The 25,828-nt window shown below is 41.9% G+C and overlaps 1 protein-coding gene across 2 annotated transcripts in view; it reads left to right on the top strand.

The window, feature by feature from the left end:
• The window catches only part of RPN2 (ribophorin II), a 55,237-nt gene that overhangs the window by 19,702 nt on the left and 9,707 nt on the right, over window positions 1-25,828 (top strand). For both annotated transcript variants that reach the window (XM_060120114.1, XM_060120113.1), the window contains exons 5-13: window positions 3,155-3,230; window positions 4,246-4,380; window positions 6,485-6,661; window positions 8,196-8,314; window positions 9,293-9,398; window positions 19,485-19,576; window positions 21,808-21,922; window positions 24,238-24,432; window positions 25,683-25,769. In XM_060120114.1, the coding sequence (XP_059976097.1) occupies window positions 3,155-3,230; window positions 4,246-4,380; window positions 6,485-6,661; window positions 8,196-8,314; window positions 9,293-9,398; window positions 19,485-19,576; window positions 21,808-21,922; window positions 24,238-24,432; window positions 25,683-25,769 (1,102 nt within the window). The remainder of the gene's footprint in view (window positions 1-3,154; window positions 3,231-4,245; window positions 4,381-6,484; window positions 6,662-8,195; window positions 8,315-9,292; window positions 9,399-19,484; window positions 19,577-21,807; window positions 21,923-24,237; window positions 24,433-25,682; window positions 25,770-25,828) is intronic.

Genomic DNA, 25,828 nt, shown 5'->3' with positions numbered 1-25,828 from the left:
AGTGGGCATGGGACAAATGGAGTTTGTGCTCTCTAGAGCATTTCCTTCTTAGGTCCCTTTCTTAGGGAGCTGGTTACTTCCTTGGTTGTATTGTAGTATTTTCTGTATTAGATTTTAAGCTTCTTTACTTATAGTGCTCAGAGAGCCTGGCACATGGTAGATGCCCAAGAAAGAGTTAATAAAGGCTGAAACTATACTTTTTTTTTTTTTTTTTTGCTGTACGCGGTCCTCTCACTGCTGTGGCCTCTCCCGTTGTGGAGCACAGGCTCCGGACGCGCAGGCTCAGCGGCCATGGCTCACGGGCCCAGCCGCTCCGCGGCATGTGGGATCCTCCTGGACCGGGGCACGAACCCGCGTCCCCTGCATCGGCAGGCGGACTCTCAACCACTGCGCCACCAGGGAGGCCCTGAAACTATACTTTTGTGTTTCTATTCTATCCTCTTGTAAAAAGCTTCAGGTAGAAAGACCACACGCTTGGGGTGAGAGAGAACTGTGTCCAGACTCTTCTACTTAATACCTCTGTGGCCATGAGCAGGGTGTTTAACCTCCCCTAAACCTCAGTGTTTCCATATGTAAAACAGGGAGAACGATATCTGTCTCATAGGGTTATTGTGAAGATCAAACTGGCAGGATGCCTTATATAATATTACTACTAATTTACCCTATTTAAGCAAATCTGATATAGATTAGGACTCTTCTAAATGGGCCTTCTACATTTAACTGGACTTATTCTAGGAAACGAATGTTCATAAACTTGTCTAGAATGGTAAAAAACATTAGTAGCTTTGAATGAACAATTTGAAAAGATGCTATTGTGGTCTCTCATAACCCAATTTCTTTGAATCATCTGCTGTTTATTAGCAAGACAGGATTTGCTTTCTTAGGGTTTGAATATAGTGCTCCAGAGGGAGAGAAATTGCTGACTGGAGTATAAGTAATTAAAGCCAATGACAAAGCTTTTCAAAAGCTAAGTGGATTAATTTCATTCTAAAAATTCTGAGGTTGTTACCAGCATGACGCTCACTCGTTCCAAAGAAGAGAAAAATGATATCTTAATTGAAAAGTTCTTTCTAGGCTCTCCTAGCAGCCTTTTCTGGGCTCAGCATTTATCACGGGCAGATGTGGGATTTTTATCTTGTTTGGAAATTCAGATTTCATTTTCTCAAGTCTTTTCTAACAACAAGCATCCCAGAGGAGTCACTGAACACTCTGGGGCTTCCCTCTCTGTGAATTGTGACCCCTCTGTTTTCCAGCTTACCATCTTAATGGAATTCGTTTTCCATGGAGGGAATGTAAATTGTTATGATTGTGATGAAAGCGGACAAATTCTCGCTCTACATTCCCCAACACACTGACTTGATAAATGGTGGTTTTACACAAAGGCCCGGTCATCCCTTGGGAATTTGGGAACCTTTCTGGGGTTGACCAGTCGGCTTAACCACCAGGGGTCCTCAGCTTTCTCTTTTCTACCCCGAGAAGCACCATTTCTATTTTTCAAGTTATCCACATTAAGAGACTAGAACCTAATAAAAAATCTTATGTGGACATACTTACTACATTCCGCCTTAAAAAGTTTATCTTACAGAAATACACTCATAAGTGGATAACAATATATGAATAAACCATAAAAAAGAATGAGGTACTGATACATGTTACAGAATGGACAAGCCTTGAAAATGTTATGCTAAGTGAAAGAAGCTAGACACAAAGGGTCACATTTGTGTGATTCCATTTATATGAAATATCCAGAATAGGTAAATCCATAGAGACAGAACACAGGTTGTCAGGGGCTGGGGGGGAGGGGAGAGGGCAGGTGATGGGAAATGGAATGAAGCTGTTTAATGGGTATGGGGTTTTATTTTGGACTGATGGAAATGTTTTAGGACTAGATAGAGGCGGTGATTGCACAACATTGTGAAATATACTAAATGCCACTGAATCGTTCACTTTCAAATGGCTAACTTTATGTGAATTCACTTCAATAAATTAAAAGTTATATATATACATATACAGCCATGAATAAGGGTTAACAGTTACAGCGTTGTGTGACCTAGTAAAACATAATGTTCATCAACTGGAGATCAAGTGAGTAAATTATAGTTCTTCTAAGCAGTACAATACTATGTCGTTGTTAATAAGGATGAAATATATTTATATGTCCTCACGGAAAGATCTGTACAATCTAAATAAATTGCAGGACAGTTATCTTTTAGGGGTAGGCATTACAGGAATTTTAACTTTCTCCTTTAGTAATGTATTTGAAGTTTTGACAAATATGTACTTTTATAATCAGGAGTAAATAGTAGGAAAAGAAAAAAAGAACAGACGCCGGTTTGAGAACCAGATCTTCTGTTTCTTTCATCTTATTTAATGCCTAAAGGACGGGTGGCTTTCAGGTCTCCGAGCAGGATGGCGACAGCACAAGCGTTAGCTGAGTGTTTACCGAATGCTTCCTGTTTATATTGCATTAAGCTGGTTTCAGAAAAGTTGCTCCACATTCTACCCAACCACCTACATATGTAGATTCCACAGTGCTTCTTTGGTTTTGGAGTAGGAAAAGTAGAAAAGGGGCAGCCAACCTCTGCCCAGCCCAGTGCCTCTTACAACACGGGCATATGCCAGATACACCTTCATGTGATGAAGTGGCTCCTCTTCCCCCTCTACGTATATCTCTTCTGAATCTGATTAAGTCTTAGTCTGGTGTTCTATACGTGATGCCATTAGGAACCAAACAGATTTTCAGAGGGGGGTGACCTGGTGCACCCTCTCTTCTCTCCGCCCTCAGTTCTTATGTGGATCCTGCTGCCCAGATTGCCTTCTCTCTAGCTGTAGTGAACTTTGTAATGTAATGGTCTTTTTTGAGGGGGGGGGCGCTGCATCACGTGGCTGATAAAATGTTAGTTACCCGACCAGGGATCGAACCTGGGGCCCTGGCAATGAGAGTGCAGAGTCCTAAGTGCTGGACCACCAGGGAATTCCCTGTAATGTAATGATCTTTGTTACGTCTTTCCCTAGACTGTAAACAAGTTCCTTCGTGGCCGAGGCTGTCTTATAGTTCTAAAGAACAAGAGCGGGATATTTGTGTAGGTATCCCAATACAGGAAGGGGAAATGGAGACTTGCCATTCATTGGGGTTCTATTCTCTACCTTTCAGAACAGTCCAGGCTCTACAGACAGCATCCTACCTGTCCCAGCAGGCTGACCTGAGAAGCATCGTGGAGGAGATTGAGGTACAAATTTATTTTGGCAAGTGAATTTCCCAGCTTCTGTCTTTGAAACCCTTTAGAAGAGTCTTGCAGATAGACATGAATGATTTGTTGTGGCCAGTTACCTTTCTTTTCATATCCGTGGCACTTTTGTTCTTTGTATCAGAGCAATATTTCCTAGGGAATATTTGTTAGGCTCGTATAGTTACACCATCAGTTAGGCAACAAACTACTTCAGTCTGTTGTAGGTATAGTCTCATAGTCTACAGATTTTAGAGCCTAACAAACCTGAAATTCAAATTTTTTTCTACTTCTTACTACTTTGTAATCTCAGGCAAATTGTTAATGTCTGAGCCTCAGTTTCCTTGCGTGGTGGTGGTTAGGAGCAAGCGAAGTTCTAAAGTGCCTAGTACAGAATTGGTGCTCAGCAAGTGGTCACTGTGGTTTTTGTTAGTCCACTACCCTTTCCACTGCCCACGACCTCCTGCTGCTCAGAGACGGCTTCCATGGACTGCCGAGCCGGGGATGACAGGCACTCTGACAGTGTCATCGCCGGATGCCCCACAAGCACATTAGCTGCCTCGTCACGTTGCCCAGAAGAGCAGTATGTCTCTCTTCATCCTTTAGAGCATTGAATAAGAAAGAGAAATGCTCTGCCCTGGAGGTTGTTTCCAAATGGATGGCCATCGAATCCACCTGTGTCACGAGGCTTCCAGGGTGAACTGTGGCTGGGCCCACTGGCCCGCCCAGAGCAGTGGGTGCCTTCAGTGCCATGACTCCTGGGCTTGGGCTTGAGTCGAAGGGGTCAGGGAGGGAGCACTCCAGAGCTGCAGAAGATACTGTTCTCTTCAGATGCCTATATGATATACTTTACTCTCTGCCTAAGCACCTTTTTTGAGAAAGCACTAAGTGACTGGGGTGGTCTGCAGACTTAGAGTGAGATTTCTCAAAACTGTGTCTGCACTGGGGTGACAGTGGTTTGTCCGTCTCGTCTCTGTTATCACTTGACTTCCAATCTGCCTCTGTTTTGTTGTGACAGGACCTTGTTGCTCGCCTGGATGAACTGGGAGGTGTGTATCTTCAGTTTGAAGAGGGACTGGAAACAACAGCATTGTTTGTGGCTGCCACCTACAAGCTCATGGACCACGTGGGCACCGAGCCATCCATTAAGGAGGTGCCTGTCTATGTAACAGTTCTTGGGCGTGAAAACCAAAGACGTTGTTGGCTTTATCTGCTAAGGGTAGCTTTTTTCAGAGAGGGCAATTCAGTTAGCTTTGGGGTGTCTTGGGTTAGGCATTGAGAATGAGAAACAGAAAAATGTAAAGCCTGTTCCTGAGAAACTGGTTGTCAGTGGGATAGACATGTAAAGAAATTGTTAGACTTGCTTTAAATGGGGTACGGACACATCATGAGGTAGTGGCAAGAAGGCCAAGCGTATTACTCTCGATCCACCTCCCATTCCTTCCTGATGCTCCTTCCTGCCTGTCTCATGAATGCTTTCCATGCTGGTGGCCTGTGCAAATCCTCTTCCTCTTAAGAAGTGCCCTGTACTTCAAAATGGCCTGTTCTCCTCTCTCCCCACTGACCCTCAGCAGTGCCTAAGTCTGAGCTAATCTGTGCTGATTGACATAGTTCACTGAGAGGCATGTGTGTCTACCAGACATCCACCAAGAGTTAATTCTTTTCTTTCTTTCTTCTTTCAAGAGGAGCTTGTTAACCTGAAAGAACCTTTAGTTGGAATGTGTGTGGGAAGTCTTGTGAGTAGGACCCTCTTTGTACCACTTGTTTGTAAGGTTACCAACCCTTGATCTAAAGGACTTAAAATACAAGCTGCTGCTGTTTTAATTTTAGGAGGAAAGATATGGGTTCCAAGTCAGAACTTTCACTTCTTTTGTGAATTATGAATGCATTGTGAGTTCTGTGCTGAGTTTCAAGTAAACAGTAAATAATTACCTGTCTTGAGTAATTTGAATTAATTTCGTATTTTCTCTGGAGGATATGATCTAATAATTTATTCATGTATTGGCCTTTTTATGTTGTCTTTTCCTTCATCCTAAGTTTAGGAGACCTAGAGATACCACACTCTATTTAAATTTCTATTATGGGTGAAAGTGCAAGAATGTGGGTCTTATGGTACAAATCATTTCGGGATTCTCCTATACACAGTACAGTACATGAATTGGCGATATTCTACGTAAAACAACTTAAACTTTTTCTTGCTTTATTCCCAAGCTGCTACTAACCAGGTATTTGGCTGGGATAATTTTGCTGTCACTGCTTTTGACATAACAATTCTGGTGAACAGTCCCCCATTTTAACATGTCAACATGTTACTGATGGAAAATGTAATTGGTACAATTAAAGAAAATTATTTCATGTCGACTGTGAATAACACTGTCGGGAACAGGGAACTCTTTTGTTAGATGGTAGATTTTAAAAAACAAAACTGATTGAAGTGGAAAATGTTTCCTCTTAAGCAAACAACCTCTAGAATTTTAATAATGCCTTTTAGGTTCTACTTTTTTAAAAAATTGCTTTCAGTTTTCCCCTCTAAGCAGCCCATTAGTTCGTAATGGAGAGTTATTTTAGTTTCTTTCTAATGTACACTTTAGCTGTGAAGTTTGGTCTTGTAAACACCAACTTAGCCCCAGCATACTGCTTAGAGGTGGGTTGGCAAGGAAGGGAGCTTGGGTGGGAGGGTGAGGGGAATCAAGAAAGGACATATTTTATTGTGGAAGGACTTTGGAGACAAACAGACCTACGTGTGAACTTTGGTTCTGCTTTTTTTCTTTCCATCGTAACTTGTAGGAGTAACTTAACTTCCTTTAGCCTCAGTTTCCTTATTTGGAAAGGATTGATATCAGTCTTTTCAGGATTTTTGTCAAGATTTGAGTTAATGCTTGTAAAGCACCTGTCACAGTGCCTGGCACATATAGGTATGGAACAAATGGGTACTGCTATAGGTGTTCTATAATATAGTTTCATATCTCAGTAATTATCTAGAAGTACCTTGCATTTGTATAGTAAGCATCCATAAATGGTTGACAAATAAACGCATTAATTTCAGTTTGTACTAGAAGATGGAAAAAACCAACCAAATTCAAGTTTTATGCTTAAATGCAGAATATGTGCTTCCCCCACCCCTACCAATTTGGGTTAATGGCTAAAAGACCTTCCCAGTGAATGCCTAGAAACAGATAAGGAATGACTTGAGCCAGGTGGGGAGGGAGGGGTGGCTGTCCCACCTGCCTGACTGCTGCATTTCCCTTTTCTTTCAGGATCAGGTCATCCAGCTAATGAATGCCATCTTCAGCAAGAAGAACTTTGAGTCACTCTCAGAAGCCTTCAGTGTGGCCTCTGCTGCCGCTGCACTTTCCCAGAATCGCTACCATGTGCCTGTTGTGGTTGTGCCTGAGGGCTCTCCTTCCTACACTCAGGAACAGGCTGTCCTACGGGTATGACTTCTATGCCCCACATGCGCTGCTCTGATTGCCATTTCCAGTGTAAGGCTTCCAGAAATCCAAAGACTGGTACACAGCTGATTGTAACCCCCGTGAGGATAGACCCCTTAAATGAAGAGCAAATGGGGATGGCCACTGGGTGAACTAGTCACAGAATCCTTCCAGCAAAAGTGTGGAGTCCTAACCCCTGGACGGCCAGGGAATTACCATTAGAGTATTTTAAATAGTATAGCTTTCACTAAATTAAGTGCTAGAAAATTGCATTTCTGGATTTGTAAGTCCATATGTATAGAGAAGTCTTACTTCTAAAATGTATTTTCCAGTACCCAGACTTTCTAAATACATTATTTTAAGACAGTGTTGTAAATTCCCAGGTAATTCTGGTACTTATAGTTGTTAAAATCAATATCAGGTCTCTTCTTCCTTGGAGCCGACAGTGTATCTTTCTGCCTCTTCAGAGCATAGCCATCCCTCTCACTCAGCAATAAGCACGGACTGTTTTGGTGTGTTAACTCTCTGAACAGAGCAAAATGCACACGTTTAGAGTTTTCCACTCGTCATAATGAGGCATTTGTTGCTATTGTTTGGAAACCAGGTATAAGCTAAAATCTTTATTAAAAATTAGCATTTTATTTATGTCTAAACACACGGGTTCCACATAGGACAGTTCCATGTGTCCCATAAGTTCTTCTGCTTCAGAGGACCCTACAGATACTCTCCTGAAGAAGTGCCCCATATTCCAAAGTTGCCTCTTCTCTCCCTACCTACAAGTCACATCCCCTCAGCAAAGACTGGGGTGAGAACTAACCTGATTAATATAGTTCATCATGAGTTAGGGAGAGCTCAGAGAGCAAAGTAGAAAAAAATACTGGATTTTGAAGCTAGGTAGGCTGGGGTTTGAGTTCTTAGCCATGTGGCCTTTGGCAGTCTTGTAACCTCTTCGTGGCCTCAGTTTCTTCATCTGTAAAATAAAGATAGATTATACTATGTCTCAGACGATCGGTGGGAGGATATATATAAGGGCCTAGCCTGGTATCTGGCAAATAGTCGACTTTCAATAAATGAGTATTATTACTGTTATCCATATTACTTCAGTTTTCCCATTGCCCATACCTTCCTAAAGTATTTTTCTTGCTAATAATTTTTTTTTAAAGATACTGTAGTAGTGAAGTAGAGTGGGTAGATTAGGGGATCAGAGAGAAGGAAGCATTAACTGTGTGATCTGGAGCCAGTCATTTTCTTTCCCTGGGCTCTGGTTTCCTCATCTGAAAAATGAGATCATTGGGTAAGATCATCTTTAAGATCTTCCCCACCTCTAACGTTCTGTAATCTGTCCCATTCCCAAACTAATTGTGTTTTCCTGTATTTGATTTCCCATAGTAGACCAAAGGTCAGTGATGGTTTCCTAAAACAAGATGGTTCTTTCCTGGCAGAGCTTGCTCCCTGTGGATAAAGCACCCCCCCTAGAAGCAAAATCTGTACTCTCTTAGCTTTTGTTGCTACAGACAATTTTAAAATTTATTTCCAGTTGCAGGTCACCAATGTTCTGTCCCAGCCTCTGACTCAGGCCACTGTTAAACTAGAACACGCTAAATCTGTTGCCTCCAGAGCCACAGTCCTCCAGAAGACATCGTTCACCCCTGTGGGGTAAGAACTGAGCACATCTCTGTAGAGTGCCAATATACTTATTTTGGAAAATAAGCCTGCAGCCAATATAACCCAGATTTATGTGGTTATTACCAAGATCATAAAACCAAATTTACCTAAATTTAGGATTATGCTTTACTTATAATAATATGTCATGAACATTTCCCCCATAGGATTAAGATTCTTCTATAGTCTTATCTTCAATGGCTGTGTTATTGTTATGTAAATTTTTTAAAAAATTAAAAGTCAATTTTTATATGAAACTTTGTTAAGTATTACATTAGTAAGTTAATGAGATTGGGAACTGAGTTTAAGAGAGAAAATGCATTTCTTACACAGTCGTAAAGATACATAGGCAATATGTGAAATTAAAAAGCAAAATCGTTTTTATGAATGATCAGTAGAATGGTAAATGACATTGGGGGTTTTGTGATGTAGTTAGAGTTAAGAATTCTCTACCATTTTTCCCCTTTAAAGTAAAAATTATTAATATTTTAAAATTAAATTAAAAGTAAGATGTGCCCTTTTTAGGAAATTCACAAAGCACAGGAAAGCAGAAATAATGCAGAAAGTTACCTACAATTATACTACCCTACACCAACCTCTTTGAACATTTCTACGCTTTTTTTTTTTTTTAACGGAATTGGTATCCTACTGTAGACTTAGCTGTTTTGCATTTAATTGTGGAAGACTTACCCGAAGGAGGTAGGATTTTTAGGAGCTGAGGGGGAAAAAATGAAAAGAAGACTTTCGAGACGTGAAAAAGGAGGTCATTTTAGATCGTTTTGAAGTTTGCCCCTCATTATAATCTGTAAATGAGCAGGAGGTGGCCCAGGCGGGTGGGAAGTTGAAAAGTGAAGAAGTGGTGCGGCCCTGGACCATCTCAAGGATCAAGGAATGCCTCATTTTGTAGGCCGTTTGTTGTATTTGTGACTTTCCTATGTGAGTTCTTGCTAACCCCACTGTCATTCTTAACAGGGATGTTTTTGAGCTAAACTTTGTGAATGTCAAATTTTCCAGTGGCTATTATGACTTCTCTGTCAAAGTTGAAGGTGACAACCGTTATATTGCAAATACTGTAGAGGTAAGTGCTTTTCTTGTTGTCCCCATTGCCACGTTAATATACACAAGGAAATGACCAAACAGGCACATAACATTAACCATCTGGTATATTGACTTCACTTATGACCAAGTTCACGTGAATATGTTGAGAGGGATAGGTTTGAACTATGCTGTTTGACAGACTTAGCCAAGAACTTGATCATAGCAAGTTTTCTTTTATTTGCAAATTGTTCATTTTCCATTATAATTTAGCATTACTATCTTACATAAAATTTAGGAAGTAGAAAAAATTAAAATCACCCATAATTCCACTGAGATATAAATATTCTTGAGATGTTTTCTGTGGTTGGCCTTGATAGATTTATTTATTTATTTTTAATTTAAAAAAAATTTTTTGTTTTATTATTCCCCATGATAGATTTAGAAAAGTGCTTGATGCTAATTAGGGGACCAAAAGCATCAAGTGACCTGTAGCACCATAGTGAGTCTGTCTGGGTAAAGTACAAAAGAAAATTGGTAATCCTTCATAATGAACTATGTTTCAGATGTTTAGCTGACTAGTTTTGTTGAAGATCCACGTGTTTTTTTTTTTTTAATTTATTTATTTTTGGCTGTGTTGGGTCTTCGCTGCTGCGCGTGGGCTTTCTCTAGTTGCGGTGAGCGAGGGCTACTCTTCGTTGCAGTGCACGGGCTTCTCATTGCAGTGGCTTCTTTCATTGCAGAGCACGGGCTCTAGGCGCATGGGCTTCAGTAGTTGCGGCACACGGACTCAGTAGTTGTGACTCACGGGCTCTAGAGCACAGGCTCAGTAGTTGTGGCGCACGGGCTTAGTTGCTCCACGGCATGTGGGATCTTCCCAGACCAGGGCTCGAACCCGTGTCCCCTGCATTGGCAGGCGGATTCTCAACCACTGTGCCACCAGGGAAGCCCCAATCCACGTGGTTTTAAGGATGGAAAGCTGTGCCTCATTTATCTGATGCTTTGTGGGAATGTGGTATTTCACGTTGGTGGTTTTCCTAGCTAATTGAAGTTTGCCCCTTCAGGCACTGTGGCTTTCATTTTAACCTTTTTGGGTAGAAGTTTATTTAAGATGAATAACATATTTTCCTACTTTTTAAACTATGGGATATGGTTTATCCTCTTCTTATTCTGGCTTAGGATCATAAGTATGAACCCTTTATTGAAAGCCTGTGACATGAACAGTAAAGTTCTATGTGCTTCTGCTTATTTTATTCTTACAACAATCCTAGCAGATGCGTGGAGTCCTCTTCGTTTCACAGACGAGACCTAGAGGGGTAGAGTAACTTGTCCAAAACCTCCAGCCTGTCTGTGCTTGGGTGGATCCCCTACACAATACTGGTTTAGTCACTGTGCCCTAGGAAATACTGAGCTAGCTTAGAGGCTGCAGAGCTGTGTGCAGCTCCAGCCTCTGGCCTGTTTATAATATTACTTTGTCCTTACTGCTGTCATTTCTCAATGTTTCTGCCACTGTGTCTTTGTTGCACTTACTTGACCACATTGTCACGCATTCTGTTGGGTCAGGGGAACTGGAAGTAGTACAGTGTCTTTCCCGAATAATTAAATATATGCTGTTTGTGACAGCTGTTTTCTTCACTATTCAAATGTCATTTTCCACTCACTTTTCTTTTTTAATGAAACTTTTTCATTTTGAAACAATTTCAATCTTAAGTTGTAAAAATAGTATGAAGAATTCCTGTATACCCTTTACCCAGCTTCCCCAAATGTTAACATCTTATGTAACTGTAATATTATTGTCAATACAAGAAAATTAATAATGATACAATACTATTAACTAATCTATATAGCCTTAATTCAAATTCCACTAGGTATCTTACTAATGTCCCTTTTCTGGTCCCAGATTCAACCTGGGATCACGTATTCCTTTAGTTGTCATGCCCTTTTACTCTCCTCCAATTTAGGATAGTTTGTCTTTTGTGACCTTGACACTTTTGAAGAGTACTGGCCAGTTAGTTTGTAGAATGTCCCTCACTTTGGGTTTGTCTGATGTTTCCTCATAATTAAATTCAGGTCATGCATTTTTGGCGAGAATACACCAAAAGTGATGCTGCTTCTCAGTGAATCCTATTAGGAAGTATATGCTGTTGATATGTCTCATTGCTGGTGATGTTAACCTTGATCACTTGGTTAAGGTGGTGTCTGCTAGGTTTCTCCATTGTAAAGTTGCTGTTTTTCTGCTTTATAATTAAGTGTCTGGTGGAGTGATATTTTGAGACTCTGCAAATATCCTTATGATCTTGCCTGTAAGAGTTATTAATGTGGTATTTGCCAAGAGGTGATTTTCTCTTTCATTCTTTCTACATTTATTAATTGGAATTCTACTGTAAGAAAAAGCTGTCCCCCTTCCCCTGCATTTAGTTATTCAATTACGTATAATACTTTGGATTCATGGATACTTATTTTACTCTGTAGGTTATAATCCATTACTGTCATCATTTATTTTTTTTGCTTATATTATTCCAAATTTGGCCTTTGGAGAGCTCCTCAGGTTGGCCCCTGTGTCACTTTCTTTTACTGAAAGGACAAGGCAGCTAGAAAGTTTGACCTTTTCAAAAGTGGGGCATTACTTAACATAGTTAGATTAAACATTTATATTAAAAGTTTGGCAGAAAGGAGGAGATTTTCTGGAACTCTAGTTTCTCTGCCTTTTCTCTACCTCATGTCTGCCCTTTTTGGGCAGGAGACATCTGATCCTACTCCATTCACTAACACAAGATTTGGATAGAAATTATTGTAGTGTGTACCTTGAACCTTGAAAATCCAGATTCTTTAAATTTTAGTTTCCTACATTAAGGGGCCCTATTTGCAACTGAACACATTGGAAGGCAAACTTTTTTTTTTTGGCCTGAAACCTCCTTCCTTCTACCTGTACAATCTTGATAACAACATATCCAATATAAGTGCCATAACCATACATCACAGCCGTTCTTAACCCTTCCTTTCTTTCCACTTCTGACTTCTGGTCAGTCACTATGTCCTGTTGATTCCACCTTTAAGTGTCTTTTGCATGATTCCTTTGTTCTTCAGCCCCAGTTTTCCTACTTGGGTAGATCCTGAGTAGGTAGATAGGTAGTTTCCAGCCAGTTTCACTGTCTTCAGTCTCTGCCCCTTCCATTTAATAAGCACTGTAAACACCACTAGAATTATAAAATCACAGTGTTCCCCTAGTTAAACATTTCTTTGGTTCTCTATTGCCTGTGAATAAGGTCTAGACTCCTCATTGTGGCTTTACAAGGTCCTCCACAGAACACATGCGCATCCTTCATCGTGGCTGCATCCCCGTCCCCTCAGCTCTAGCTGCTCTCGACCACATACTCGTCCTGATAAACATTTTATGTGCCCAGTACACGTAAAGCCTTTGGACTTCTCTTGTTTCTTCCATGGGGAATGTTCTTCCCCTCCCTTGCTGAACTACTCATTCTGTAAAGTGTAGTTCAAACATTGCTCCTTCATCTCTGCTCCCATAGGATTTTAATTTTATTTTTTATTTATTTATTTTTTTTTTTGCGGTACACGGGCCTCTCACTGCTGTGGCCTCTCCCATTGCGGAGCACAGGCTCCAGACGCGCAGGCTCAGCACGCGCAGGCTCAGCGGCCATGGCTCACGGGCCTAGCCACTCCGCGGCATGTGGCATCTTCCCAGACTGGGGCACGAACCCATGTCCGCTGCATCGGCAGGCGGACTCTCAACCACTGCGCCACCAGGGAAGCCCACTTTATTCCTTTTTATGGCTAAATAATTTAGTATTCCATCGTGTGGATATACCTCATTTTGTTTATCCATTCATCACTTGATGGACATTTGTGGTATTTCCATGTTTTGGATATTATAAATAACACTGTTGTTTACATTCATGTACAGGTTTTTGTTTGAACACCTGTTTTCAGTTCTTTCAGGTTTATGCCTAGGAATGGAATTGCTGAGTCATATGATAACTATGTTTAACTTTTTGAGGAACTGGCAAACTCTTTCTCAAAGAAGCTTCACCATTTTACATCCCCACCAGCAATGTGTGAGGGTTCCAATTTCTCTATATCTTACCAACTCTTGTTATTTATTATCTGTCTGTTTCATTTTGGCCATCCTAGATGGGTGTGAAATGGTATCTCATTGTGATTTGATTTGCACTTCTCTGATGGCTAATGATTTTGAGCATCTTTTTATGTGCTATTTGGTCATTTATATATCTTTTTTGGAGAAATGTCTATTTAGGTCTTTTCCCCATTAAAAATATTTTATTTTGTCTCTTTATTTCTTCCTTCCTAATCTGTATACTTCTTTTTTCTTTTCTTATTACATTGTTTGTCTTTTTATGTTCTTGAGTTATAAGAGTTCTGTATATATTCTTAATACAAGTTCTTTATCAGATATATGATTCACAGATATTTTCTCACAGTCTGTAGGTCGTCTTTTCCCTTTCTTGATGTTGTCTTCTGAAGCACAAAAGGTTTTAATTTTGATGAAGTCCAATATCTTTATTTTTCTTTCATTGATTGTGATTTAAGTGCCGTATCTAATAAACCGTTGCCTAATCTGAGAGCATGAAGATTTACTCTTATGTTTTCTTATAAGAATTTTATAATTTTAGCCCTTACATTTAGGTTTCTGATCAATTTTGAGTTAATTTTTGTATGTGGTGTGAGGTAGGGGTTCAGCTTCCTCCTTTTACATGTGGATGTGCAGTTGTCCCAGCACCATTTGTCAAAAAGACTTTTCTTTCCCTATTGACTTGTTTTGGCACCCCGGGTACTGTCTGACAGCTCCCCATTTGCTCTAGTTCCTGAAGAGAATAGGGCAGAGTCCCCACATTCCAGCCCTTTCCCCCCGATCCCTTTCCCTTTCCGGGGCTCCCCCAATAAACTATTTTCGTGCTAGCTGCAAAAAAAAAAAAAAAAAAAAAAAAAAAAATCAGTGTGACCATAAATGCTTGCAGTTATATTCCATTAATCTATATTTTTATCCTAATACCAATACTATGTTGTCTTGATTGTTATTACAGCTTGGCTTTTTGTTACATCAAATCTGGTGTTTGCACAAGTGTTTCTATGGTCGTTGGAAAAATTAAATAAGTACAAAATAAGAGAAATGGCTAATAGCTGTTACTCATGCAATGATAATAAGCTCCCATAGAGGCCATTGCTGTCCTTTTCCTTCCCAGTGATGGAGTAAGCGTTAAAAATCTCCTCTCTTCATTATGTTAAGCTTTATGTGTGTGTGTGTGTGTGCGTGTGTGTGTGTATGCCTGCCTATGTGCACGTGCATGCTCTGACCTCTATCACATATGCAACTTTACTTTGTAATTTCAGTAATAGTCATGCTTAGAGCCTCAGAGCGGGTCAGCAGGTCCTGTTTACTCTCCTGGGAGATGCTTGACATTGGTCAGAGTGCATTAATGGTGGTTTGGTGTGGAGGGTCTGTAATAGCACTCATTGACATTGGACTTGCTGTCAGGGGAAGCATGGGTTTTAGAAGCTGTCATTAGCATTAATTGCCCCTAATGCACCATCATTTTTGACAGTAATGAGCTAAACAGGGAGGTTATTACTCTCAGCAGAAAGACTGCATTTCCTGACGTTAAAACATTTTTTGAGGTGTATGTGGCGTGCAGCACAGGCAAAAGAAGGACTAGTTGATTCACTATAAAGCAGGCTTAGCTGCATTTAAAGTGGCTAAACAAGTCCCTTTCTTACTATAAAAACTAATCCTGCAGTGTTAGTTTGAAGGAAGAAGCAGCTAACCAACAGGGATCCTACTCTGAACCTTTAACAACAGGGTTTTGAAAAAACCTCAATTTGCTTTAAGAGAGTAGCATAAAAATGCTTTTCTTTTCAGTGTTTCCAGAGACCCATTTGTAATAAGATTTTAGGAGTGGAAGGACTTGTTTTAAATGGTTCCTTATTTAAGAACAGCCCTACGGTGTTTCTGTGCAACACAGAAAGCTGTAACATAGGGGGCCTTTTAAAATTAGGGCTGAGAGCAAACCCAAAATGACTTGAGTTCACTGCAGTTTGCCCTTTCATTATTCCATGTGTCTATATTGTGAATGCTTATAATGTCTTCAGAACAAACATACAGTTGAATCTTGATTAGCAGGCTTTAGTGACCGTGTTACTATTGTAAGTTTATAGTCAGGATTCTAAGTAAAAACCCGCAAGTTGATGGCTTCCTTATCACTATAATTAGGATACACTGAGGAGCCTTACACAAGTCTTTAAACATGTTTGTGTTTATTCATCTGTTGAAAGGGAGAGTGATTGTCTTTTAAATCATATTTATTGGGTGGTACTTTTTTTTTGGCCATACTGCATGGCATGTGGGGTCTTAGTTCCCTCCCCAGGGATCGAACCTGTGTCCCCAGCATTGGAAGCCTAGAGTCTCAACCGCTGGACCACAAGGGAAGTCCCTGAGTGGTGCTTTTTAATACAGAATCGTTTATAAAGAAGAAAGTATTTGTCACACAATGCCATTGCTCAGATAATCTCTATTTTATTTTTATTTATTTATTATTATTTTTTGGCTGCGTTGGGTCTTCACTGCTGTGCGTGGGCTTTCTCTAGTTGCGGCGAGCAGGGGCTACTCTTTGTTGCAGTGTGCGGGCTTCTCATTGCAGTGGCTTCTCTTGTTATGGAGCACGGGCTCTAGGCGCTCAGGTTTCAGTAGTTGTGGCTCGTGGGCTCTAGAGCACAGGCTCAGTAGTTGTGGCGCACGGGCTTAGTTGCTCCGCGGCATGTGGGATCTTCCCGGACCAGGGCCTGAACCTGTGTCCCCTGCATTGGCAGGCAGATTCTTAACCACTGCGCCACCCGGGAAGTCCCAATCCCTATTTAAAAAAAAATAGGAGTAAAATATTCATGTAGTTAAAAAAGTTCAAACTGCAAAAAGGTATATAATGAAACATTAGAGCCTTCTCTCATCCCTTCAGTCCAGTCCCTCTCCTTCGAGCAGGGGTCCCCAACCGCCAGTACCACTCCGCGGCCTGTTAGGAGCGAGGCCGCACAGCAGGAGGTGAGCGGCTGACCAGCAAGCAAGCCAGGCTTCATCTGCCGCTCCCCATCGTTCGCATTACCGCCTGAGCCACGCCATCCAACCGCCCACTCCCCCACCCCCACCCCCACCCCCGTCCGTGGAAAAACTGTCTTCCATGAAACTGGTCCCTGGTGCCAAATGGTTGGGGACCCGCTGCCTTAGAGGAGTCCATTAGTAACAGTTAACTGTATACTTTGAAAAAGAAGGATGCCCATATCATTGAATGTATGCATATCCTTTCTTATTTAGACAAAAGTGATCATTCTATGAACAGTTGTATTCTTTGCTTTTGTTACAAAGTAGAGGCTCCCAGCTTTCCCCTTGGGGTCTATTCAACTTGATGGCCTTCCCACCCCCGCTCACCCCCCCACTCCCCTGCCATAATTCACCCAGTTGCCTGGACTCAGTGACAGGCGATGTTAAATATAATTCTGCCAATAGATGGCTGTGTATTCAAAAGTAGGAGGTGGTCTCCGTATCAGTCCATAGACACCTACGTTGTTCTTTTTAATTGCTCCATATTAGTTCAAAGTGTATGTATATATATCATTATTTCTCTAACTAGTCTCCTCTTTATTGACATTTAGGTGGGATGATGATTTTAAAATCACATTTACAAATTAAATGAGTGAGTCCTTAAGAGAAGGAGTCGCAGAAGTGAAGAGGGAATTATCTAGTTAATATTGATAAAGATTGCAGAGTAATTACCCGTGAAAACAGATTATTTTTATAGCATGGAGTATTGCTAAACTCCTGCTTCTCCTGAAACCGGAGGACTGCCTAAGCCCTCCTGCTACACATTTCCCACTCCCCAAACAGGGCTGCCCGAGGCGGACTTGGGTCACAGTTCCTTCTGCTGTGCTTCCATAGCACTTTGTCCATCCCTGCATTAAAGCAGCAGCCTGGTCTGTTATAATTTAGCTTTGCCTTTATGCTTCCCTTTAGGACAGGAAGTGCATCTTGCCATCTCTGTCTGTCCCTGCACCTAGGTGTTCCAGATGCTCTAGGGGGACATAGGGAAGTGGTCTCAGTGGGGTGTCTTGCTAAAGATCCAAGCTCTTTGGCTCCTTCTTTGCTTGAGCCTCTTCCACTCCGGTGTTCCTTCAAATGCAAGCGCTGTCAGTGCCTCTGTGTTGAGCTTTATAACAGCAAAGTTGGCTCTGGTTCCACGCCCTGTATGAGTTGTGAAGCTGTTTGCTCAGCAGAGCGCCCAAGAGCCAAAGTGGAGGATACCAGCTCTCCCCTTGGTGGTTTATTCAACTTGAAGGCCATTTGTTCCCCTTCCTCCCCCACCCCCCACCATAGTTCACCCAGTTGCCTAGATTCAGTGGCAAGCTATGATGCTAAATATAATTCTGCCAATAGGCGGCTGTGTATTCAAAAGTAGGAGGTAATAATACGCTTATAGCCTTCGGTAATCTTTTACATTTAGGGTTTTGGTTTTTTTTTTAAGCAAAACAGAACACCCCTTTTCAACCTGATAATTGAGGTTGTTGTCACAAAATAGTTATTATGGAGGCTGTTAAAAGGAATTACTTGATAGCTATCTTTATCTCTTTTGAATTTTTCTTCTTTGCCCTTGATTTGAGGTTCTCATATCTTGATAGTGCACTTTAGAAAAATGCTGAAGCTATCCTTCAATTATTTGCCCGGCCTTCTATCTCTATTCCTTGATCCTAACCTAGACTGTAAACCAGTGTATTTGGCAAGGATTTCTTTAAGCATTACATTCAAGCTTATCAAATATTTGGAAGTCTCACAGATATGTTTACACATTAAAAGTGTCTTGGGATTGCATAATTTACACATTCAAACTTAGATTTTAAATAAAAAATTTAAATAAAAAATTTCCCCTGAGTAGACTTTTGGCATGTTTTCTGTCTCTTTTGGAATTTTATGTTTATTTTAATCTAATTTTTAAAAATTTCTTGTTTACTAGCATTGGCTGGCCCCTCTCTGTGAAAATGTTTATAGGGAATGTATAGAATTTAAGCAACGTAAGAGTTAAGATGGACTGGTTTGTGCTTGTAACAAACTCCAAATCTCAGTGGCTTAAAACAAGTTTTTTTTTTGCCCATGCAAGGTATCTTTAATGTGTCAGCTGGAGACTCTACTTCACGTTGCCCTTACTCCAGGACCCAGGCTGAAGTAGCAAGCCCCTCTGTAGGTCGTCTATGTCCATGTCAGAGGAGAGGAGAATCACAAACCGACTCTTAAGCTTCCACTTGGAAGTGACACGCTTCTGGCCAGAGCCAGTCACAAGGCCATAACTGACTCCAGGAGGGCAGGGAAGTACATTTCTGCCACATGCTCAGAAGGAGAAGCAGAAGTACTTGGTGGATGGCACAGATGACTGCCATAGCTTCTTAAATCTTCCTGGGCAGACCTATAGTCTGCTTGGCACAAACTTAAGTGTTGGCTGGGAAGTTGGACAGGAAGGTGCCTAAGAACATGGACTCTAAGTCAGGATGCCTGAGCCTGAACCCTGGCTCTGCCTTACTAGCTATCTGAACTTGAGTGAATGGCTTCATCGCTCTAATCTTTAATTTCCTCATCTGAAATAGCACTACCTTAGAGTTGTGGTGAGGATTAAATGAGATCATCTTTAGAAGGTCAGTGTCTTTCACATAGTAAACACTCAATAAACATTAGCTGTCATTAGAATTGAGTACTTGTTGATATAAATTATTTGAAGGTTACTACTTAAGGAGTGTCTCCCTTATTTATTTTAAAGTAATAAATAGATTAATAAAAGAAGATACCTACTTTTTTTCTTTTTGTTTCTTTTTTGATATATACCATTCATTCAAATCCAAAGAAAGGAAGAAGGGCTAAGAATCAAGGAGTTACTTTTAGGCCTCAAGATGGAAGAGGTAGAAATACTACTGGGATGGGTCAGTTTTACTAAAATCATTGAAGACTCCTGTCCTAGGATTTTTTTCATGCCTTTACTCACAAGTAAGAGAAAAATTTGGATATGTATATTCATTCCTGGTATACTCACCAGCTGACTTGGCGATTTTCTTCTGTGTTTCACCCTAGCTCAGAGTCAAGATTTCCACTGAAGTTGGCATCACAAATGTTGATCTCTCCACTGTGGATAAGGATCAGAGCATTGCACCCAAAACCACACGGTAGGTGGGATGCCTCCTGGGCACAGTGAATCCAGGCTTGAGCTGGGAGGAGCATGCCTAGGCACCGAGCCCCTCCAGACGTCATTTCTGTGTCAGCAGTGACCCAGCTTGTACTCCAAATTAAAGAGGCTGTCATTCCTCTGGCACTGCATCAGGGGTGCTGCTTGGCATCCAAACAAATTTGGGGGTTGTCTATATCAGTGATCAGTCCCTGAATAAACTGTTTATTAACAGTCCACCACGAGGTAAGGAGCTTACCTCAGAATGTAAGTCTCCATCAGTCAGCTGTGTTACCAAGCACATTATTTAGTTCAGATGACAGTTCTTTTTAAAACAAGACTTTCTTTGGTTTTTTTTTTTTTTTTTTGGCCGCATTGAATGGCTTGTGGGATCTTAGGTCCCCAACCAGGGATCTAACCCTTACCTTTGACAATGAAAGCGCAGAGTCTTAACCACTGGACCACCGGGGAATTCCCTAAAACAAGACTTTCTTAATGGAGGAAGCAGTGTATTAACTTATTTTCTGATGTCATCTCTTTTTTTTTTTTTTTTTTTTTTTTTTGTGGTACGCGGGCCTCTCACTGTTGTGGCCTCTCCCGTTGCGGAGCACAGGCTCCGGATGCGCAGGCTCAGCGGCCATGGCTCACGGGCCCAGCTGCTCCGCGGCATGTGGTATCTTCCTGGACCGGGGCACGAACCTGTGTCCCCTGCATCGGCAGGTGGACTCTCAACCACTGCGCCACCAGGGAAACCCTGATGTCATCTCTTTATCTTCACAGTCTTGAACTTGCTTTTAGGGGCCTCATGGCAACTCTCTTTGGCCCACAGTGAGCCTGAAATCAGTTGTACGTCTCACAGGTCCTTAGAAGTGAGATGGCAGATACCCAGTGCTAGGGCTGCGAGTCCCTTTCTCAAGTCCATGGAGGGCATCACTGATCAGTCACAGCATTTGTTCCTGCTGAACTCAGAATCTCTTTTTTTTTTTTTTGGCTGCGCCATGTGACTTGTGGAATCTTAGTTCCCCGACGAGGGATCGAACCCGTGCTCCTTGCATTGGGAGCACAGAGTCTTAACCACTGGACTTCCAGGAAAGTACCTCAGAATCTTTTTTAACACAGACTTCTAGGTAACCATTAGTAATTGATCAGAGTTGGGCCAGAACATTGTATGAAGCCATTTCTCAGCCCTCTCCCAGATCCTCATTGGGTGCGGGGGGAGGGGGCATCTAGACATCTGGGTGTAGTTCAGACCCCAAATTTACTCAACTGGGGTGGCTATAGATGCCAAAGAAAGTAGGGGAACCTTCGAGGCTGTTTTGAAGATGGGGTATTAGCCAGAGACTAGAAGCCAAGCATTCACTCATTCCTTTTAAGTCACGTGGAGGGGCTAGGCTTTCTGCCTCTGGCTTGGATATTTTTATAGTGACATTGGAAATGAGAGCACTGTTGAGAATCCACTGAAATAATGTCTGTAAAAGTGCTTTGCAAAGTTTAATACTCTACGTAGATAAAGAATTGGTATTATTCATAAGTAAATATAAAGCCTAAGCATGAAACGTGACCCGTTGTGAGCTCTATAATCATTTGGCTTGTTTTTTATCCCCTGGCCATCTTAACCTAAAATCCCAGGAGATAGCTCTGAAAAGAGCAGTTTCCTCATCATCCTGCCTTTTGAGAGAATAACTTTTTAAAACTCAATTTCAGGCAGAAAAATAAATTGAAACGGTGTCCAGGGGAAAAAATGCAGCATTAAAAAAAAGAAAAAACTAAATACCTTTCTGTCCTTTGCGTCTCCTACCTCCTAGTCTCCCGACCCTGCTCACATATGCTGCAAACGTTGATCCTGTGATTTTTTTTTTTCTCCTTGTGGTTTTGCCAGCGCAGCGCTCCAGTCCACCTGTGAGCTTGCATGGGGACACGTGAGCCCCATTGGTGCCTGACTTGGTTGAGTTGATATCCTTAGGTCCTTGAAGTGAAAGCCTGGAGCATCTGCACATAGCATTTTCCCCAGACCCTGATGAAAGTTTATTCTGTGCTTTTCTCAGTCCTGGCTTTATCAATCCAATTTGCCCTCAGGCCACAGACAATTCTCCACTCTGTCCACAGCAGAAAAGTGTTACAATTGGGAGAGGGAGGATTAGGCAATGAAGTGAAGTTTGTATTCTTCCCTCTTGTCTCAGAGATCTGCAGATCCTCCTCTCTGAAAACTTACCGTATAAATGTCTCTTTCAGGGTGACCTACCCAGCCAAAGCCAAGGGCACATTCATCGCAGACAGCCACCAGAACTTTGCTTTATTCTTCCAGCTGGTAGATGTGAACACTGGTGCTGAACTCACCCCTCACCAGGTCAGGAAAAAGCGCAGACGGTTCTCTTGGCCTGAAACATTGATGTACACGATAGTTGTTGACGTGGTATATAACACTGAGTCGAGAAAATTCCGAATTCCTGCTTTCAGATCTTCACTCTGAGCCCTGACAATCCATGGGGTTCTCCCACATGACACTGCCCCTCTTATACTGGTTGTAACCCTGAACCTGGAATGCACTCTTCTTTTAAAGAGATTAACTGGCATAGAAAAGATATATTTAAGGCAGATAAGCACTTAATTGAGGCTTTTTTCTTTCTGACTAAAAAACATATATTAAAATAATTTTGAAACAAGGAAAACCTAGGAAGTGAGCCCAAAGTATGCTTTTGTTCTGGCCAAAGCAGATTTTGTAGGAATCTGAAAACTAGCACTTTTTAACTTGTGCCTCCTTCATGTTATGAAAGCAATAGGCTTCATTTTTGTTTTCCATATATAACATAATGATAATTATTATTTAAAAGACTTTCAAACTGTATCTTTTCCCCAGAGAGTCTGATATGGCCCTTGTCCTCTCAGACACCTCCTTTCCTGCCTCTGTCATCCCACTTGATTGAGAATAACTGCTCTGAGCCCTGCCCCATCCACGGTTGTATTGTAAAGGGAAATTCAGAGAAGTACTTTGAATGTGGAAAGACAGGAAAGAACATGGGACCTAGTGGCCTTGGTTTAGGTGCTTTGTAGCAGTACTTTAGCAAGAGCTAGCGGACTTGTGTCCATGCTGAGGGGCAGCTTCAGAACAGACCATGGAGGTGAGTGGACTTAACTTGGAAACCTTTTTGCTTTCTGTTTCTTGTAGCTGCAGCTACTGTGCTTGTGCCCAGGCCCAGAGTGGCTGCCGCCAGCACCGCCGTCCCGGTCCTTCTCTGCTTCTCTGCTTCTCCTCCCTCCACACCCAAGCTCCAGAGAGCTCGGTCAGGCCACTTGGCCACGGCTAACTTTTCAGCCCCTTAGCACTTCCCAGCTCCTTCTCAGAATGGCATTTGCCAATGAAACAGCACAAGGGAAGACAGAATATGAAGAGAAGTAATTACAAGACAAAATTGGTGGGATTAGGGTTAGGGCAGGAAGAGTTAGTGAGGAAGTATAACTTTAACTGAATACTCGTCTCATCCAAGATTTTGTTTTTGAAACCCTGGCTTAACAGACCTCCTAGGTAGAGACGACATTTTGTAGATGATCCTGGCTCCTGCCTGTGCTTGGCTGTGACAGGAGGAAGATCAGGCATCCAGGCTTCTAAATCCCATTCTTGGCCAAGACTGCTGGAGTCAGGAGGCTTCACAGCTCTGGGCCTCTTTCCCTAAATACTTTGATGGTTGTTCTTTGTTGCCCAGGTGTAGAGTAACAAATGAGATTTATGTTTTTTTCTGTGGATCCAGCACTAGCTCTGTGACCATGGCAACTCATTGATACTCCGTGCCTTATGATCTGTGAAATGGAACCAATCTACCTGCTTTGTTGAATTCTTTATTTTGAAACACTTGAAAGAAAAGCTGAGTGGATATTAAGTTTTGCTGCAGTTCTAATTTGCAGAAACCTTAGTTTCTTAGGCCATTGGGGGGATAAAGTGATTAGACTCATACCATCATTGATAAATGTTTGTTGACTAGCTAGTATATAGTGGGTCCTACGCTAAATGCTTTGCCTACATTATTGTGACTCTTCACACAGATATACCACATGTAGAAGTTAATCTATCTTAAAGATGCAGAAATCAAGGCTCAAGGAGGTTAAGTAACCTGCTCAGCCAATAAGTAGTGTAACCAAATCTGTTTGTCTTCAAGCTAGGCTCTCTCTGACACTGGGCTGCTCTGCTCGATTAGAACTCTGCCTTGCTATCAATCCCCAAGCCTTCTCTCCTAAATCTTTAGCTGGAGGCACTAGGAAATTGAAAATGAGCTTCTTCAAGTTCCACCTCATTTCCCTTCTTTTCACCCTCTGGTGAAGAAGTTAATTGGGCAGCAGAGTGGCCAAAAGCCTGGCAGAAAGAAGAAATTACAGCAACAGCAAAGGGCTTAAATCATCCACAAACTGGGCATTCGGCCTACAAGTCGTTGAGAATTGGCTGGACCCCTAAGTTAAATTTCTTATACTAGCAAAAAGTTATCTCTGATCTCTGAGCTAGTAAGCAGGGTGGGACGGCCACTCCTCCTGCTTTCTCGGGCAGGCCTGGCAGATCCCAGAGCTCCCAGTGCGACGAAAGAACTGACAGCCTGCTGCCTTGTTGATTTGATGTTGAGCCCAGAGGGAGTTTTGAAATTATCAGATGAAGGGTTGCATTATTGTTCTATCCAGACATTTGTCCGACTCCATAACCAGAAGACTGGCCAGGAGGTGGTGTTTGTTGCGGAGCCGGACAGCAAGAACGTGTACAAGTTTGAACTGGATACCTCTGAGAGAAAGCTCGAATTTGACTCTGCGTCCGGCACCTACACTCTCTACTTAATCATCGGAGATGCTACTTTGAAGAACCCAATCCTGTGGAATGTGGTATGTGCCTCCATGTATCTTGACCCAGGCAAGAGTGGCTGTGCTGCAGTCAGACACAGACAGCTCCTCTCCAGGGCATGGGCTCCCTACCCTGGCCTCGCCCTGCCACCCAGGGCGCACGCATTGTGAGGTGAGGGGCTGTGTGCTGTCCCCATTAGTAGTCTTAGGGGCATGCACGTGGCCTTGCACGTCTTAGGGGTTTAATAAATAGTGATTGAGGGAATGAATGATGTATAGATTTGCCCTCATGGGTTCTAGCAAATTTCTATAAAAGTTGTACTAGAAGAAGGTTTTCATAATACAGCAAAGCACTGTGGGGGGGTACATAGATATGAGATAAAGGCTTTGAGATATGACGTGGCCTCACAGCGTGGGCCAGGGAGGGGCCTAAGATTTGAAATCCAATTCCAATTCAGGATGGTGTGGGACCGTGAATTGTGGGATATGCAAAATGTAAATTAACTAATAACCAACAACTGCAAGGTGTATTAATAGTTTACATAGTGTGTTTCACTTACATAACTCACTTTTGACTGGTGTGTTGAGAGAAAGCTTGAAAGACATGACATTTGAACTAGGGAAGAATTGCAGGGGTTTATCAGATAGTATCTGGGGGACTATAGATTGATTGCTGGGGGAACAGCTTCCAGAAAAGCTTGAGGTGCTTTCAGTGAGATATGAGTTGGGTCCATTTTGCTGGAGCACCTGAATCTGGTCAAGGGCAGTAGGCGGTGAGGTTGGAAAGGTAGCAGAGGCCAAACTGCAGGTCTTGAGTGGTGGTTGGCTCCCTTTGCAAGACAAAGGGGCAGCTGCATTTTCTTATGTTGTATTCAAAGCTCCTTTTCTTCTCTTGGACTTTGGGCTGCTTTTTGTATGAGAGCACGTTTTCGTTTCTTTTTTTGGGGGGTCTGAGACTAAATTACACTTCCCAGGGACATGGAGCAGTTTCTGATTGCAACTGTAACAGCCTGAGTACCAACTGGGATTTTTGTATTAGGCAGCTCTGTGGGGCTCACCAGACCAGTAGAAAATTGGAACTCTTGCTCTAAAAAGCATTTTCAACAAATACTTATTTTGTTCTTGAAATTTTTACTGCCTCAATTTGTCGGCTAATGGATCAGAAATGGTTGGACTGCTTGGAGCTTTTTTCAGTTATGGTCCTGGACGTGAGTTAGGAGATACTGTCCTGCTGATGAGTTTCACCTCCTTCTCTGCCCCTGTGCCTTTAATGGCTGCATGTATTTTTTTAGGCTGATGTGGTCATCAGGTTCCCTGAAGAAGATGCTCCGTCGACTGTCCTGTCCAAGAACCTTTTCACCCCCAAACAGGAAATTCAGGTAGATCCCAAAGGGGTTCTTCACTAAACATTGAAGAGAAATGTGAAATGGGCACAGTG

The sequence above is a fragment of the Mesoplodon densirostris genome, chromosome 16 (assembly GCF_025265405.1).
Source record: "Mesoplodon densirostris isolate mMesDen1 chromosome 16, mMesDen1 primary haplotype, whole genome shotgun sequence".
NCBI lineage: Eukaryota > Metazoa > Chordata > Mammalia > Artiodactyla > Ziphiidae > Mesoplodon > Mesoplodon densirostris.
The sequence above is the reverse complement of the archived record's forward strand: the minus strand, read 5'-3'. Positions and strand labels throughout refer to the sequence as shown.